Source organism: Hoplias malabaricus, chromosome 5, assembly GCF_029633855.1.
Source record: "Hoplias malabaricus isolate fHopMal1 chromosome 5, fHopMal1.hap1, whole genome shotgun sequence".
NCBI lineage: Eukaryota > Metazoa > Chordata > Actinopteri > Characiformes > Erythrinidae > Hoplias > Hoplias malabaricus.
Genome location: NC_089804.1, coordinates 9855018 through 9873125, shown reverse-complemented (window position 1 = coordinate 9873125; position 18108 = coordinate 9855018). Strand labels below are relative to the sequence as shown.

Below are 18108 nucleotides of genomic sequence, written 5' to 3'. Positions count from 1 at the left end.
CGCGTTCTGATTGGTTGCTCTCCCACTGGCGGCACCCTAGGACGCCGCTGATTGGCTGAACCGCTTCCTCACTAAATTATCTTTGTTCGACGGCAGCAGGAGAAGCAGAAGCTGAAGCAAAGAGAGCACAGAGAAGTACAGGCCTAGGTTACTCACAAATACACCGTTAAACGGACCATTTTGACAGCAACTTGTTGTAAATATCCATTATTATAGTACAGACACACTGAATTTGATACTTATATCAGAAAACGACACGAAAATGTATGTATTTTTGTTGTTGACTGAAGACTTTCGGTAAATCCCTCCCCTTTTGCCCAGAGCCAGAAAAACAGGAGAAAAATGGCAGGTTGCAGTTCACTTATTATATCGTTTACCATTCACTGCCATTTGTTTAAATTTAGTGCCCATGTATGGAGCCATCTGCTTAAAGGGGAATTCCTTATTATTCACCAAAATCTACACTAAATGCAAATAATCTGAGGTTTTTTTTTTATGTTTTTCCACACAAAAAAAACAAAAACAATGGAAATGTGAGCACTCTATCAGTTAGCATAATCACACTACGGTGTATTTTGATAGCCCCACTTTTGGAAGGCTGTACCAGGTGTAAATTTACTCAGAATTTTCTGCAATGAAGTATAGATGGGACCATTACAAACACACACATATAAAACAGTGATTAAAGTGGTACAACAGTAAATCCAAAATTGCATTTTCTTTTGCATCATATTTAGCTTAAGAACGCTTATTTCCATCTCATTTTCAAATGTGTTCTGGTGCACATACTCCCATGTGAAATGAAAGCAAGCTGACAAAGCCTATGCAGTCAGTAGGTTTACATTTTATTATCCACTGTAAATTATACCACATTTTGGATGTTACCTTTTGTAAATTATGACGTATTTGGTTAAAAAAGCAGAAGTGAAAACCCACAGTTTGGAGTGCTTGCTTTTAGTCTCCTTTATAACAATGAAGGAAGACATTTTAATCCAAATATTAACCAGTCATGAATCAGTCATCTTAAATGCAGGTATTAGTGTATAAATCGTGACCAATACACAATTTAAACAAGGGCTAGAGAGCTGATTAAGGACTGTTTTACACTAAAGATATATTTAAGCTATATGTTTATATATCAGTCACCTAAGATAAAACATGCACTGGTATGAGTGGATCAGACACAGCAGTGCTGCTTGGTTAAAAAGCTTAGTGTCACTGCTGGAATGAGAATAATCTGCCAACTAAAAATATTCAGCCAACAGCATCCTGTGAACGCTGATGAAGTCTACAGGTTGATTAGTACAAACTGAAACAACAGATGATATACATGTGTATATGTGGGTTTCTTCCGGGTGAACAGATAAGGAATGTGCAGCTGGGGAAGTATAACTTCTGAAAAATATTTTGGCTTCTATTTTATGCTGTAGTTTGAATACTTTGTTCATGGGTTTGGTTGATAGAAAACAGATCTCAAATCTTGTGCTGAGATCATGTAAGCTAATAGGTTCATTTACAGGGCAATCCTAGTATCAGTAACCAGTAGCTCAGAATGCTACCACCGTCTACATTATTTACAGCTTTCAGATGGAAGCATCAAGCTTAGGGCATGCGGACTAGCTGTTGCATAATGAGAACTAACTGGGTAAAGTCTGAAATGCAATGCTCGTATTGAGCTTACCCTACATGACCCTGACCCCTAGTGGACGATAAGGGAATAGTCATAATACCTACAGGTTACACTATGAGTAGTTCAGCTGTGCACATGCAAGTTCTATATTCTCTACAGTGAAAGTCTTGAAGGGTCACGTGGTTCTCTGGAGCAGCCACACAGTGACCCAGCTCAGTGGTAAGCATCAGCTGGAAAGGTTGACGCCCTACATTGGCATTGGGCTGTAGAGCAGGGGCACTGTGGTTGTAGGAGTAACTGAGCTCCTTTTAAAAAAGTTTGCGATGAACCGGAGTGGTCTTTTTAAAAAGCAGGTGTCCATAAATGTATATCCATTTCATATAATGTATGGAAAATATAGGCCATATAGTGTAGAGAATTTGTTTCAAGGAACTGCCTATATTTAACATTCATTCATTTCATTCATTATCTGTAACCGCTTATCCAATTCAGGGTCACGGTGGGTCCAGAACCTACCTGGAATCATTGGGCGCAAGGCAGGAATACACCCTGGAGAGGGCGCCAGTCCTTCACAGGGCAACACAGACACACATTCACTCACACCTACGGACACCTTTGGAGTCGCCAATCCACCTACCAACGTGTGTTTTTGGACTGTGGGAGGAAACTGGAGCACCCGGAGGAAACCCACGCGGACACAGGGAGAACACACCAAACTCCTCACAGACAGTCACCCGGAGCGGGAATCGAACCCACAACCTCCAGGTCCCTGGAGCTGTGTGACTGCGACACTACCTGCTGCGCCAGATGAAAATCAGATGATTTTATCCTGCTACAGGAGGAATATTACCTCTTAAATTATTTACTTTTGTGAGTTATATGTAAAATGTTATGTGACACTCATTGACGTTAATTAAAATAATGACCTTGTATGTAACAATTACTGTGTTGTAATTATGTATTGTGATATGGCAAACAAGGTTAGACATCCTAGTGTAGGTATATAACTAAATTATTTAGTTAAATCTGTTATTGATTTGTTGAGTAATGATTAAATTAAGTCACAAATCACTGTAACACACTGAATGAGATGACCCTCCTCCTCCACCCTGCTGATAAGGACTGGTGACGGTTGGTAAAGGCAAGAGTTGTGCAGTGATAAGAAATAGACTGATGAACATGTGGTTATCTACAACTGGCCCTCACCAACTCCACATATACAGGTAAGTCCAATTAACAAATAAGGCAAGTCTCATGGTGCTGTCATAGTTAATCTTTAGTCATTTTATTGGAGTTACTGATAAAAGATTGGAGCTGCTTTTGAAAAGTTTAGAACCTGTGTTTTCAGAACGAGAAATTTTGGTTAAAGAATGCAGGTGTTTATAAAATGAAGCTAATGTGATCAACCTGTTTTTAATTAAAAACGTTTAAGATATATATAAAGGTATTGTGGTGGCTTTCAAATTCCAAAATTTTAAACTCAATAGTGTACACAGATCAGCCACAATATTATGACCACCTCCTTGTTTCTACATTCACTGTAAATTCCACTGATCACACAGGCACTTTGTAGTTCTATAATTATAGACTTCAGTCCATCTGTTGCTCTGCATACATTTATTTCCCCTTTTCACCTTGTCCTACAATGAGTGGTGGATCATTCTCAGCGCTGCGATGACACTGATGTCGTGGTGTGTTAGTGTGTGTTGCTTTGGTACACGTAGATCAGACATTGCAGTGCTTCTGGAGTTTTAAACTCCTCATAATCACTATGGGACTGAGAATAGTCCACCAACCAAAAATATCCAGCCAACAGCGTCTCAAGGACAGTATCCTGTCTCCACTGAGGAAGGACTATAACACAACCAACACAAAATGTGCAGCAACCGATGAGCAACTGACAAGGTGTACCAACAACACTTGTCTAAGTGGACACTGTTAAAAACTCCAGCAACACTGCTCTGTCTGATCCACTCGTACCAGCACAACACTCGTGTTATAACCTAGCACCAGGCTCTTAACTACTGAGGAACAGAGTGAAAGGGGGCAAACTTAGTATGTAGTACAGCAGATGCACTACAATCTGTAATTCTAGAACTACAAAGTGCTCCATAACGGTAAGTGAGTGCAGAAACAAGGTGGTGATCATAACGTTATGGCTGATCAGACCTGCAAAACATGGATCCAAAGACATCAAAGTATATAAAGGGAATTATAAGTGATCATCACTGTTGGCACAAATCTCAAAATTTAATTAGTATTTTAATATTTTGTATAGATTTTTTTACTTATGTAATATTTAAGAATTTCATTTTTTATACCTGCAGATTTAGAGTTTTGGAACTATACATTTCGTCCAACAGTGAATGTATTATATGTTTTCTGCTGGTTGCTTCGTGTGTAATCTGAATTAGAAAAAATGGCAGAGATCTGTAAAAGTATATCATTTTTAATGAGTTGAATTAAAGAAGTCATGTCTGATGCATTTTTAAACAGAAGCCTATTTAAATACACAAATGCATTTACTTTGTTATGGTATTAGGTCCTTATATATGTTGTTGTCTATTTGTTTGTTTGGAAAGCACCCACAATGCCCCCTGCAGCTACTACTAACCTGGGCTACACTCCTCCTGATGGAGGCTGGGGATGGGCGGTGGTTTTTGGATCATTCATCTCCATTGGCTTCTCCTATGCCTTCCCCAAATCCCTCACCATCTACTTCAAGGAGATCCAGGAGTACTTTTCCATCTCCTACAGTGAGATCGCATGGGTTTCCTCGATCATGCTCGCTACCATGTACGCAGGAGGTGAGGGCGGTTCCCTATGTAGATTTGTTTGTTTGTTAGTTGAGACCTTTCATATCCATATACACTGTGTTTAACACAGTGTGCTCTCCTTATGACCTGTAATGTATGCCATTTACAGTCAGCCAGCCTCAGAGGCATCAGGGCACATGAAACAAAATTCTGGGAAGGACTTTTAACTTTCTGGACCTGAACTGACCACCGCTGAATGGTGTTTTAGGCACGAGTGCATGGAAGGCCCAATAGTTGCATAACTCCTTATCCTACTCTGCAATCCTGTGCAACATAAGGTTAAAAGGACAGTTGATAAGTAAACTGTCATAAAAAAGACTACTCTACTATACTGTTACACGGCATAAATGTGCCCTCAAAAGTACAGAGATGAAATAAAGTTACACTTTTCCAGGGTAAAGGTGCATATTGGCTCCTGTTCAATATGAAAATAAATAAATGAATAAAAAATAAAAAAGGAAAAAGGGATTGATTATAATTTAAAGGAGTTATTTGTCTTTATGTTATAAGCAAAAACATGGATGTATCATAAGTTCAGCACTAATTTACTTTTTTTTATACATGATTAGATAAATACTGCTTGCATTTTTGCAGGTAAAATTATTTATTGCTCCTTTAAACTATATAATTGCAAAATGATATATTTATGTTAACTGATCTACTAAAGATTCACCCTTGAAGGTGCCACTTCAGTGACAGTTTGCTGCTTTTTTACCTGTGTATTATTTTTGAACATATGTGACCTCTCTCGTTTGATTCTTATGTCTCTCTCTCTGCAGGTCCTGTGAGCAGTATACTGGTCAATCGCTATGGGAGCCGTCCAGTGGTCATGGTGGGCGGCCTCCTGGTTGGGATCGGTATGGTGGCGGCTTCCTTTGGCACCACAATATCGCATCTATACCTAAGTGTAGGAGTCATTGGAGGTATGTCTCTGGTCTTTCATCACTGTTCTAAGAACAGTGTGTAAGAACATTTTGGCAAGGAAGTGCTCTGATTCGTCAGGTTCAGCCGACTTCGGCAGCCTCCCCTTTTAGTGTTTGTGCGTGGGGTTAATGATAGCCAGAGGTCAAACACAGAACCAGGCACTGTTCCCATGGCCCCCGTGATTTGCCAAGAGGTTTCTCTCTCTCAGTGAATGTCAGTGCTCAAATATGATCTGGAAATAAATACTTTTTAAAATTAAAGGTTCCACCTGGATCATAAGCTATTGGTTATTATTGGTATATATTGGTATATGTATATTCTTAACAGTTTTATTTAATGAAGCATATGTTGAAATCTCCTTTAAATCAATGTAAGAAAGGTTCTTTAATGGCAATGTAAATGTAATAGTAGAATCTGCCATTTGTTACTATGCAGTACATATGCTATACTTTCTATATTTTCTATAGTATACTGTACTTTATCGTTATTATACTGTCTTTTATATGGTATATGCAGTTGCTCTGCAACCTTAATGGGAAGACTGCTAGCAAAAGAAATGAACTTTCCCATGCTAACAATGGCTTTTACATGAGAAAAACTCCCAAAATGTTCTTGAAAAAATAGTGGTATAAACTCATGTAATCATATGCTAAGACAAATTACACAAACTCAAATATGTCATCTTATCTCTCAGGCACTGGCCTCGCCTTTAACCTGCAACCTGCTCTGACCATCATTGGGAAATACTTCCTAGTGAAGAGACCCATAGCAAACGGGTTGGCCATGGCAGGAAGCCCGGTGTTTTTGTTCACTCTTGCCCCACTCAACCAATACCTCTTCGATACCTTTGGCTGGAGAGGGAGCTTCTTCATCTTGGGAGCCATAGTGCTTAACTGCTGTGTGGCTGGAGCCTTAATGCGACCTATTAAGATTATAACAAAGCCATGTGTGAGCCAGTGCTCTGGGGGTGATGGAACAGCTGCTGAGGTGGGCAGTGGAGAGGGGGCTGCCAGCTCTCAGGCAGTTGGCTTGGTCAGTGGGAGGCAGCAGCAAGCAGAGCAGTCGGGATGTGCGGCACAAGTGAACAAGTTCATTGATCTTTCTCTCTTCAAACACCGCGGCTACCTCATCTATCTGGTGGGCAACGTGTTGATGTTTTTCGGCTTCTTCGCCCCAGTCGTGTTCCTGGCTCCCTACGCCAAGCACCAGGGTATTGACGAGTACTCTGCGGCCTTCCTGCTATCCATCTTCGCCCTGGTGGACATGGTGGCCCGGCCAGGCACTGGCCTTGTGGCAAACACTAAATGGATCCGACCCAAGATTCAGTACTTCTTCAGCTTCTCAGCGGCATACAACGGGGTGTGTCATCTCATTTTACCACTTCTGCCTGGGTACACAGGCCTGGTTGTGTATGCAGTGATTTTCGGGCTGGCCTTCGGAATGGTGTGTGCACTCCTTTTCGAGGTGCTGATGGATTTGGTGGGAGCTCATCGGTTCTCTAGTGCTGTTGGTCTCGCCACCATCATAGAGTGTGGCCCTGTCCTCCTGGGGCCTCCTATTTCAGGTACGTTTGGATTCATGCTTTGAAAGCTTGGATTCAACATGTTTCACATGTCATCTATTCTAAAACCTTCCCAGAACGGTAGAAGTTGTTACTGCTGCAGAGGAGGACCAAACTCCTGTAAACACTCTTCATTTTAGTAGAAGTATTGAATAAACAAAGTGTCCTCCCATGTTTCCCCACATAGTAAATGTGTAAACTGTGCATAGTAGAGCATTACAGAAGACTGATTAAATGTTCTTGACACCATTCTCGTTTAGGAGCGCTGGTGGACATCTTCATGGACTACAAGTACATGTACTACGCATGTGGTGTTATGATGCTGGTTCCTGGAGTTTTTCTGTTCGTCATGAACTACTTCAACTACAGATGGCTGGAGCAGGAGGAGAGAGAGAGGAGGAAGGAGGAGCAGCAGTTGGATTCAGCTCGAGAGCTTGCTGCTATAGAAAAGGCATCTGATACTCAAAACACCATCAAACTCAGTCAGGAAGAGCAGTTCACAGACTCTCAGAGCAAAGAGTCTTAACAAATTACAGTATCAGTACCAGCACACTTCATTTACATCTCTAAATAAGTATTAAAACCACACGTAATATTGCTGTTTCTTTATTTTTTTTTATTATTATTGTTATTTTGTCTAGGAAGTCATTTTGGAGTATTCGTAAGATGGTTATTGGTTATTTCAATATTCTTTTTTTTCATTCATCAGATGTATTTCTTCACTGTTGAATAAAAACCTTGTATCTCCAAAAACATTCCTGTTTTTCAAAAGTTACTCAAAGTAAAAAGAGGTAATTATTTGACCATTTTTTGATCAAAAAAGATTAGTGTTTGTTCGGACAGGAACAACAATGAAACAAAAGAATGAAAACGAATGAAAACGAACATACAATGAAAGGAAACCCAAATTAAACATATTTGTTTGTTATACAATACATTTCAGATTTACACGTGTTATCATTTTGCACTTATATACATATATATGAACAAGTTATGACAGCATTTATACTAATATATTAAATATAATATATATTTTTAATAACATATTCATCCCTTTTAGTTGGATCAGGTGGGTCACTTGCACCTATGGACAATATTGAACAGCCAATTCACCTACAAGCATGTGTTTTTGATTGAAACCCAAACAGACACAGGGAGAACACACCAAACTCCTCACAGACAGTGACCCAATGCAAGGTTGGAACATTCATTGTCTGTAACCGCTTATCCAGTTCAGGGTCGCGGTGGGTCCGGAGCCTACCCGGAATCACTGGGCGCAAGGCAGATACACACCCTGGAGGGGGCGCCAGTCCATCACAGGGCGAAACACACTCACACATTCACACCTATGGACACTTTTGAGTCGCCAAATCCATCTAAGAGCATGTATTTTTGAATCTGTGTGAGGAAACCGGAGCACCTAGAGGTCACCCACGCGGACACAGGGAGAACACACCAACTCCTCACAGTCACTTGGACCAGGGCTCGAACCCACAACCTCCAGGTCCCTGGAGCTGTGTGACAGCGACACTACCTGCATGTATATGTATAAATTAAAACTATTTCAAATATAAAAGTATACAAAAATAATTAAATTTTCATTCTCTATTTACTTTTGCCATATATAAATTTGTATGAAAAGGAAATGCTGTCATCTGTGTTTAAGAGAATGACTGTGAAATATTCATTCATTCACCGCCTGTACCCACTTATCCAGTTCAGGGTTACTGTGGTTACACTCACCTATGAACACTTTTGAGTCGCCAATCCACCTACCAGTTTGTGTTTTTGGACCATGGGAGGAAACCGGAGCACCCGGAGGAAACCCACGGGCACACGAGGTAAAATTTTGTAGAACTGAATTTCATTTGGCCTCCTCCAGGGTGTATTCCCGCCTTGCGCCCAATGATTCCAGGTAGGCTCTGGACCCACCGCGACCCTGAACTGGATAAGGGCTTACAGGTTATGAATAAATGAATGAATGAAATTCATGTCTAGGCTTTGCATTTATGTAACGAATGGCAAACAAAATTACACTTGAATACTGTTCATTAACAGTTTCTCTTACATCACATTTTATTGTTTTCAGTCCTAATTTCTCATATTCTTAAAAAAGCCCTTTCATATTTTTACAGTGCAGGTGTCTGACAGGCAATAATAGCAAAGTCATAATTTCATTCTCAACAAAATGTGTTACGTTACACAGCAATCAATGCAATACACATCCACATTCGGGGTGTCCCCATTTGCATAACCATGTGTTTCGTTCTCTATAGATATACACTAACCAGTAGATGGGATACTCTAGAGCAGCTGCGCATGAGCCCAATGTCTCGATACCCAGTACAAAGCAGCTGCTAGAGTGCTACACAGCATTGGGCTGCCCAGGAGTGCTGTGGCATTTACGATGCAGAACTAGTCATACACCATCACTAAAGCTCTCATGGTTGAATGCGGTCATGTCCTCAGAGGTTTTTTATAAACCTTCCCAGAAGATACAGGGGACACATAGTGTCATAGTACACAGGCCATGTAGTGTTTGTCATGAATGATTGTTGCCAGTCCCAAATATCTCCTCCAAAAGGTAAATGTCATTTAACGCAAATACAATATAATACACTATTATTAACAAAAAAACCCTCAAATATCCACAGAAACAGAAAGAAAGACCAAGTCAGTGTATGTGCAGATCACATACGCATTAAAAGCAAAACTATGTGAGGAATTTCAAGACGAGTCTTTTCTCTGTAAATTCAAGTTCTGACACTAAAGCAAACCTCTGAAGCTCACTTGTCTTTTTCAGAGGCCTGGGGAAAGTGTGTTAGATGGTAGGGAAATGTGAGGTCACAGTTTGAGCCAGGGGTGATTAAGACACTGAGCTGCTGTTGCTCTCCTCTCGGGCACAAAGTCCAACATTCGGAGTAGAAAATCAGAGAAGAGAACTGCCTCTTGGAGAGGGAGGTGATATTTTTCCACCAGAACTTCATACAGCCCCCAGGGACGGAGAGCAGGAATCCTCTGGAGCTCTCCTGTGTCATCACACATAAGCATGGACAGGTGAGGGGAGCAGTTCAGTTTGACTGAAGTCTTCTGCTGCTTAATAAGACTTGTCTTTATCACAAACGGTAAGATTCATGTTGAATAATTTTGAGTTAAATCCATGGTTAAATCCAAGTTCTCTACTCACCTCTGCGGTTGAAGTACTCAGATGAATATTTTCCACTCAGAGCTATGGATGCAGGGATCTTCCCCAGGAGCTCAATAATGTGTGCGAGGTGATCTGAAAGATTCAAAGTCTCAGTAAAATGCTAAAACCTTTTTCAATAATACATGCTCTTAATTAATGAGCCATACCTTCTTCCAAAGAAAAGTTCTTCCCAGCTTTGGGCTCAAATAAAGAGTCACCAGTGGCAAGTTCAAAAGCCTTGAGAAAACAGAAATGTGGTTGTGGAAGAGTGGGTAATGTATTAGCTTAAATATTAGAAATCTATAAAAAATAAAGAGATTCATGATTATGTTTAATGCATAATGTGGCGTAGCAGCATTTGGGACTCGTTAGTTGTGTTTTAAAGAACTGTCAAATAAGGAAAGTGGGGGAAAAATATCGCTCAGAAAAACTGAACTGATTAAACTGATTGAACCGTTTACTCCAAACTCCATCTTTCTTTTTGTGAATGCAATATTTTGGCCCTCTGAGGAGTTTGGTGTGTTCTCCCTGTGTTTGTGTGGGTTTCCTCCGTAGGTGTGGGTGTGAATGTATGAGAAAATGTGTGAGTGTGTGGTGCCCAGTGGTGACCTCTGGACCCCCCACGTCTCTGAACATGTTGGAATGGTTAGGAAAATGAATGAATGAATGAGTTAATATTTTAGCCTTAAGACATACCATGCAGGCCACACTCCAGATATCAGCAGGAGGACCGTACTCAGAGCCCAGCAGGACTTCTAGTGAGCGATACTGCCGTGTCTGGATCTCCTGACAGAAGTGCTTATACTGGAACACAGATGGAGACTTTTGCTTTCATTTTGATTGACAGCTTTACAAGAATCATGGCCTTTCATCTTGAAGGCATGCAATAAGTTTGCTGAGAACAGTATTATGCTGCGCAGATGTTTATGAAAGATAAAGTACTTACCACCCAGCAAGAGCTTCCAAGGTCTGCAATCTTCACTGAAATATTCTCTAGGTTTTTTCAGAAGAGATGGAAGACAAAAGATTTACAGATGAAATGACAAAGAGAATAAAATGAGTAAAATAAAGAATCTAATAAGTAATATTTATTTATAGAACATTCTTAAAATCAACTGCAATTGCCCAGAGTACTTTATAGTGGAGGAGGATAATAAAAATATTTTCTTCAGTGATCCTTCTTTGTTTTGAAACAGCCTTCACTCTGACATCTAGTGCCCTGGATGTATCAGTATATTTGTTATTAAACCAGTTGAGTTTAGTTTGCTGTTTGTGGGGGATCATATCATACGGAGCATAAACTGGTTTATTGAGGGATTACAATTCCAAATATTAAGTTAATAATCATGAAACACATTGTACAGACCAACCATTTCAAATTAATGTAAGGATAAAGGGACAAAAATGGAGGTGATACAATAATAATACAAGGCTACAAAAGATGTGGAAGTGATCATGGGACTTCTTACCACTATTTCTTTGTGTTGTGGCACTGTGTTTTGGGGCTGCTGTAAGGGCTGGGGGCTGCAGACTCAGACACAGCAGGATGTTCTCAGGCTTGATGTCAGTGTGGATGATCTTACAGTGTGTGTGCAGATAGTCCAGACCCTCAAGCACCTGGGAGAGAAGAACACTGACTTTTCTAAAAAGGACTGAGCAAGCAATCAGAAATAAGACTTTATATGAGACAGATTTGGAGCTTTTTTGGTGTTTGAATCTATGTAAAAAGTGTTCACTTAGCAAAAAAAAAAAAAAAAAAGAGCAATAATATATTGAATACGAATACTGTGTTGACGAGATTCTATAGACATTTTTATAACATGCTACAATACGTATAATTAGCCCTCAGAGAGAGAGAACGTCAGATGTGGGTAACTGGGTTGGAACAGTGATAATATTGTGCCTTTAATGTCCTGTTTTGTCTGTAATACGCCTCACTTTCCTTCAAAAATACAACCCATGAGTTCTTATAAAAGATGTATAATGTAATACAAAGATTTTAATGTAATTTAATTTAATATAATGCCTACTGGGCGGCACGGTGGCGCAGCAGGTAGTGTCGCAGTCACACAGCTCCAGGGGCCTGGAGGTTGTGGGTTCGATTCCAGCTCCGGGTGACTGTCTGTGAGGAGTTGGTGTGTTCTCCCTGTGTCCGCGTGGGTTTCCTCCGGGTGCTCCGGTTTCCTCCCACAGTCCAAAAACACACGTTGCAGGTGGATTGGCGACTCGAAAGTGTCCGTGAGTGTATGTGTCTGTGTTGCCCTGTGAAGGACTGGCGTCCCCTCCGGGGTGTGTTCCCGCCTTTCGCCCAATGATTCCAGGTGGGCTCTGGACCCCCCGCGACCCTAAATTGGATAAGCGGTTACAGATAATGGATGGATGGATGGATAATGCCTACTGAACTCACTATGAATAAACTCAGGTTTAAAACAAGTTTGTTACCATCTGCAGTCATTTTTAAATCCTTCTTTAGAAAACACCTATAATGAAATCATGAAGCAATTCCTTGTAGCGTCCAGTGCTGATGCAGCTCGCAGGACAGTGGTACTCAGACTCACCTGAGCAATGACTCTTCTAACACAGCTGAGGGTCAGACCTGGTTTTCCAAAGCACACCTGCCAGCAGCGCAGGTCTGGCCCTAGGAGCTCCAGCACCAGACAAATATCTACATCACCAGAAAGTCAAGACTCAACACACTCCATTCTGCTGTAGGACTTCATCAATGCTTATATTTCGTTGCAGAGTTTACTCTAACTTGCTTATATAAGTCACTTGTATTACTCTCATCTAACTCATCTCAAATGTACTGGATGGAGACCCATGAATCCTGAGAGTTCGGTTCTATTGCTCCACAGCCTAGAGTGCTAGAGGCTTTATACTCCCTCTAGCTGATGCCAAGCTGAGCATAGCAACCTTAGGATCATGTGCGACTGCTCCAGAGCATCTCACGTCATTCAATTTCATTGCTTTTCTACTGAGATTATACAATCTGTGTGTGCACAGGTGAACATTTATGTCCACAACTGATGCACCCAGAAGTAGCTGAATTCAATAATTATAAGGGATGTCTACAAACATGTGCGACGCAGCACTGACAGCTCACACAAGATGATCTCCTAGCTGTCTGTGATTCAACAAAAATGTCACAACCTTTTATTTACAGTAAATATATATAAAAAAGGATGTAATCAATGTATGCTGACGTTTGTCAGTGAAAATGGGGGAAGGCTGACTGGGGGAATGAGGTCATGGGCTGCTGTAATCTATGGTATGCATTGTGGCTTAAAGGTGGTATGAACCTCATATGGACATTCAAGTGGAAAACGTGGACTATAAAAGGATACGGATTCCATTAACTCCGGCTATCTTAAACTCGTCCAGCAACTGCACAATGCGCCCTTTTAAGGGGTTTCTGGCTGTGGGACCACTGGCCTGTAGGATCAAGAGGAAGAGTTGAGTAGGGTGAGAGAGAGAGAGAGAGAGAGAGAGAGAGAAACTAAAAAACTCACACAGCGCAGTAATGTTATCTCATCTTGGCCGGCTTGGCTAAAGCCAGGTCCACTTTTTAGGATCTTCACAGCTACATGCCTACCTGATCTGAAATACACACACACACACACTTTTACTTTTACCTAAACACACATGCACACACATTGTTTAGCCATCTGAAGGATATAAGCTACAAGTGATGACCCCTGGTGGACTCCATTACAAGTACATACCTGAGGTCTACACAGAGCCACACTGTGGCAAAGTAACCCCATCCCAGCTTGGACAGAACTTTATACCTCTTGTTGAAAACATCCCCCACTTGTACAGGATGGTACCCCCCTAGAGACAGAGCAGACACAAGAGTCAAGCAGCTGTGGGGTCCGCTGTTGTTCATTTGTCTCACATGCAACGAACATGACGTTTAAGCTAATTATGGATCAGTGACCGAGGGGTTTATTTTAAACTTAGTGTAAGGAAGCTGCTGACCATAACAGTATTCTCGTGGGTCCTCGTGCTCCTCTGCTTTATCGGGCTCCAGATGTTCATAACAGCTCAGCTCACTGAAGTTAGGAACTCTCTCAATATGAGACCTGTTTCAGACACAAGTTAAAAGACACATATTCAGTACACTCTACTATACTTAGAAGTAGCTGTTGCACTAGGTCCCTTTATTAAAAACTCCTTAGTGACACACTTTATTATAAACAAATATAATAATTGCTCATAGTCGCACTTCTCCAGGGACCTGGAGGTTGTGGGTTCGAGTCCAGCTCCTGGTGACTGTCTGTGAGGAGTTGGTGTGTTCTCTCTGTGTCTGCGTGGGTTTCCTCCGGGTGCTCCGGTTTCCTCCCACGGTCCAAAAACACACGTTGGTAGGTGGATTGGTGACTCAAAAGTGTCCGTAGGTGTGAGTGTCTGAGTGAGTGTGTGTGTGTGTGTACATATCGCTCTGTGAAGGACTGGCGCCCCCTCCAGGGTGTGTTTCTGCCTTGTGCCCAATGATTCTGTGTAGGCTCCGGACCCACCGCAACCCTGAATTGGATATGCAGTTACAGACAATGAATGAATGAATGAATGAACGAATAACAACTGCTATTGATTATGGATCCTCTTCTGCATTATCACTGGGAATCAGTGGATATTTTTGAGTGAGTCTTCATTTTGTAACCTGTATAAAAATAAATGTACAAAAGCAGCAATGGCCTAATGATTAGTGAAGTAGGCTTGGTAACAAAAAATATATATTGGGGTGGGGGGTCTGAAGGAACAGCACTGTCTCCTCCCTCACAACCATGTCTGATCTGCCCTTGGACGAGGCACCTAACACCCAACTACTCCTCAGGCAAAGTAAAGGCTGTGTGTATGTGTGTGTGTGTGTGTCACTGAGGGGTTAGGTGCTGAAGCCCAATTTATAATAATAATAAAAGCATGTGGACGGCACGGTGGTGCAGCAGGTAGTGTCGCAGTCACACAGCTCCAGGGGCCTGGAGGTTGTGGGTTCGATTCCCGCTCCGGGTGACTGTCTGTGAGGAGTTGGTGTGTTCTCCCCGTGTCCGCGTGGGTTTCCTCCGGGTGCTCCGGTTTCCTCCCACAGTCCAAAAAAAACCACACGTTGCAGGTGGATTGGCGACTCGAAAGTGTCCGTAGGTGTGAGTGTCTGTGTGTCTGAGTGTCTGTGTGTCTGTGTTGCCCTGTGAAGGACTGGTGTCCCCTCCAGGGTGTATTCCCGCCTTGCGCCCGATGATTCCAGGTAGGCTCTAGACCCCCCGCGACCCTAAATTGGATAAGCGGTTACAGATAATGGATGGATAAAAGCATGTTTAAAAATGTCCTAGACACATATCAGCTTCACAAACACTACATTTCAGTCTCACAGCTTTGTAACCAATGATCCACTACCCAAAGTCTCTAACTGTAGACCTATATAATGATGTGCAGTTCTGTGTAAAATCAGTTTGTTTATAAAATAAATATAATGAATTAAAAATCCTAGTATAAAAAGCCATTAGGGTAACTGTTATTAATATCCAGGTGATGTTTCTGAGGGAAGTAGATATATGTAATAAGATATAGAACCGAAGGTCCACTTGTATGAGGAAAAAGACATCGGAAGTAAATGCGTTTCCACAGATTCTGTCATATCACATGCTCTGTTCACAGGGTCATTACAAAAGATTTCCACAGTAAAATTTCTTCATCTGCAGGATATCAATAGTCTGTTATATTGTGTCTTTAGTGAGCCTTTCAGATTTTTGAGACACTTTGAAAATAAAGAGATAATATCTGCGGAAGGAAGCTAAACATGTAGTTTTTCCACAATGTGGAAGCTCTGTTCGCTCGGCGACAGAATGTAACTACTGCACCATTTAAGGTGAAAGAGAAAATCCAAATGAATCGATTGCTCATCCTTGGTGACCCGGATGTGAACTCTGAATTTTTTTGTAAACATTTTTTGTTTCTGAATGTCGTCTGTCGAATTTGAGCAACTTCGAAATATATTGTTTGAATTTTTTTGAGCTTGAATTTTTTTATCTGAATTTATTAACCTTGAATAATAACAGTGAAAACGTGTTCTTGAAAATTCACGAGTTCTATTCAAGAGCAATTATATTCAGATGCATAGTTTCAGTGCAAAAAAAAAAAAAAAAAAAAAATAATCCAGTGCTACAAATTCAAAGTTGGTAATATTTCAGAGTCTGATGAGACAGATTTGCTTCCATAGTTTTCACACTTCTGCCTTCTGCCCTCTGTGACCTAATCTGGTCTATGACTGGAAATACAAAGTAGCTGTTTCTAATAAAGTGGAAAGAGAAAGTATTTCATCAATATCCTGAATTAATGTATTAATATTTAAAGTAAAAATTCATTGTACATATAAATCACATACTTAAGTAATGGAACAAATACAGGACAGTAAATAATCTGTGTAAGGGTATTATTAGGCTCCCATAAAACTCCAGTACGGATGGACATAGTAACCTCTCCACCCTCCTGGTGTTGAGTTACCAAGGCCAGACACAGGCCTAGTTATAGACAGACACTTATAAACATCCTTTCCTAAAAACCCAGCTTAAACGCTCAGACAGGAATAGCAAATGCTTAGACCTGGAAATCTCCCACACCTCCCTGAAAACACAATAACGTGTTCAAAGGCTCCAAAGGGGGGGGCACTCGCCCTTCGCTGCCGTTGTGTGCTTAGCTGAACCTGTGTGTTCTTTTAGGTCCTTTACACCTTTATTTGCTACACAAAACATGGGAATTTCTTTTTTAATTCATCCGAGAACTTACATTTATGTTTCGGCATAGCTGCTCGGGATGGGGGTAGGTACATGAGCTTTGCCTGAGGTAAACAAGGACTACTGACGTGCAGACTGAACAATTAAATGTTTACAGAGAAGATTATCGACCAATAACGGTAGCTCTACAGTCAGACCGTCCAATCAGAAGATTTTAGGCTACTTCACCACGCCCCCTTCTCACTCATGCGAACCAATCGGAGTTGGGGAGGGCGGGACTAGTTTGAGAACGAAACGCTTCGCCAAATTCTATTCATACTCTACAAAAACAAAATCCCGGACGTTTGTGAAATTCCGGCCGGACATTTTTTAAGTCTAAAAAAGAGGACATGTCCATGTAAAAGAGGACGTCTGGTCACCCTAGTGTAAATAGGTGTTATTTTACTGGTACTGAAAAAAAAACAAAAAAACAAAAAAAAAACAAAAAAACAATGATGTTGTTATGGGGAGGTGGTTTTTTGGGGAAATTCCCCACAAATTCCCCACAGAGAGCTTATAATTTGCTCATGAATCTATGACAAGTGTAAATGTAAACATTTTCATGACTGGAATAGGCATAAGAACATAGACAAGAAAGGAAGCCACCCTTGTCCAGTGATCCATGGGGGTCTGGTAGTGAAAGCCTAATTGAAATACACTATTTCTCAGTGGAGTATATTCTTTAATGAGGTAACAGAGTTATTTAACCGCCAATGTTATATTTGTTCAAAGCTTGGTCCATTGTGGTTTAATACACTAAATTCCATCAGCATTTCAATGAAACTACCATCCTAGGGTTATGTGAGATGATTTACGTTCTGTCCTGGCTGGTGAATGCTTCAAGTATCAGTATCCAACCACATTAATAAACACATCTTTGGGAGCACTCAATATCCACAACTGAGTGAATAGCTGAAATGTAAATACACACATAGCTGACCCATAAAGAGTAGGATCTTAAATCACTGACGATTACAGTTCTTTAGGAAACCGTTCAGATCCTCACTAAATTTAATTCAGTCCACAACATGTAGGTACGTCTCTAATAAGGGACCCAGAATCTGTAACAGACCTGTGGCTATTTCTATTACTCAAAAAAGTTCCCAACTTCTATCTGCACATCTCTGTAATTTATGGTGTGGCTGACAAATAAAACAAGAAGGAATCCGCAGACTCTGTTCTACAGCCTGAGTAGCGCAGACATTTAGGAAGGGAAGGAGTGA

General features: G+C 41.0%; 2 protein-coding genes across 2 annotated transcripts; one reads left to right on the top strand and one right to left on the bottom strand.

Moving 5' to 3' along the window:
* Positions 1–2720: 2720 nt before the first annotated feature.
* slc16a7 (solute carrier family 16 member 7) lies at positions 2721–7647 on the top strand. The gene is made up of 5 exons (XM_066670070.1): positions 2721–2853; positions 4213–4437; positions 5226–5369; positions 6065–6934; positions 7192–7647. Exons 2-5 carry the CDS (start codon positions 4221–4223, stop codon positions 7455–7457), a joined length of 1497 nt encoding a protein of 498 aa, XP_066526167.1. The 5' UTR covers positions 2721–2853; positions 4213–4220; the 3' UTR covers positions 7458–7647.
* Positions 7648–9775: 2128 nt separating this feature from the next.
* si:ch211-220i18.4 (SRSF protein kinase 3) lies at positions 9776–16950 on the bottom strand. The gene is made up of 12 exons (XM_066673017.1): positions 16899–16950; positions 14097–14200; positions 13841–13949; positions 13628–13715; positions 13463–13550; positions 12677–12783; positions 11588–11735; positions 11065–11111; positions 10815–10922; positions 10286–10355; positions 10119–10211; positions 9776–9960 (listed from the first exon to the last, which is right to left on the bottom strand). Coding segments are annotated over exons 1-12 (1149 nt in total). The 5' UTR covers positions 16901–16950.
* Between the last annotated feature and the right edge of the window lie 1158 nt (positions 16951–18108).

Coding starts and splice junctions, on each gene's coding strand:
- slc16a7 (XM_066670070.1), top strand. CDS start 4,221: ATGCCCCCTGCAGCTACTACTAACCTGGGCTACACTCCTCCTGATGGA. Junction 5,370..6,064: donor AAGTGTAGGAGTCATTGGAG/GTATGTCTCTGG, acceptor CTTATCTCTCAG/GCACTGGCCTCGCCTTTAAC. Junction 6,935..7,191: donor CCTGGGGCCTCCTATTTCAG/GTACGTTTGGAT, acceptor ATTCTCGTTTAG/GAGCGCTGGTGGACATCTTC.
- si:ch211-220i18.4 (XM_066673017.1), bottom strand. Junction 13,950..14,096: donor CCCACGAGAATACTGTTATG/GTCAGCAGCTTC, acceptor CTCTGTCTCTAG/GGGGGTACCATCCTGTACAA. Junction 13,551..13,627: donor AGATAACATTACTGCGCTGT/GTGAGTTTTTTA, acceptor TTGATCCTACAG/GCCAGTGGTCCCACAGCCAG.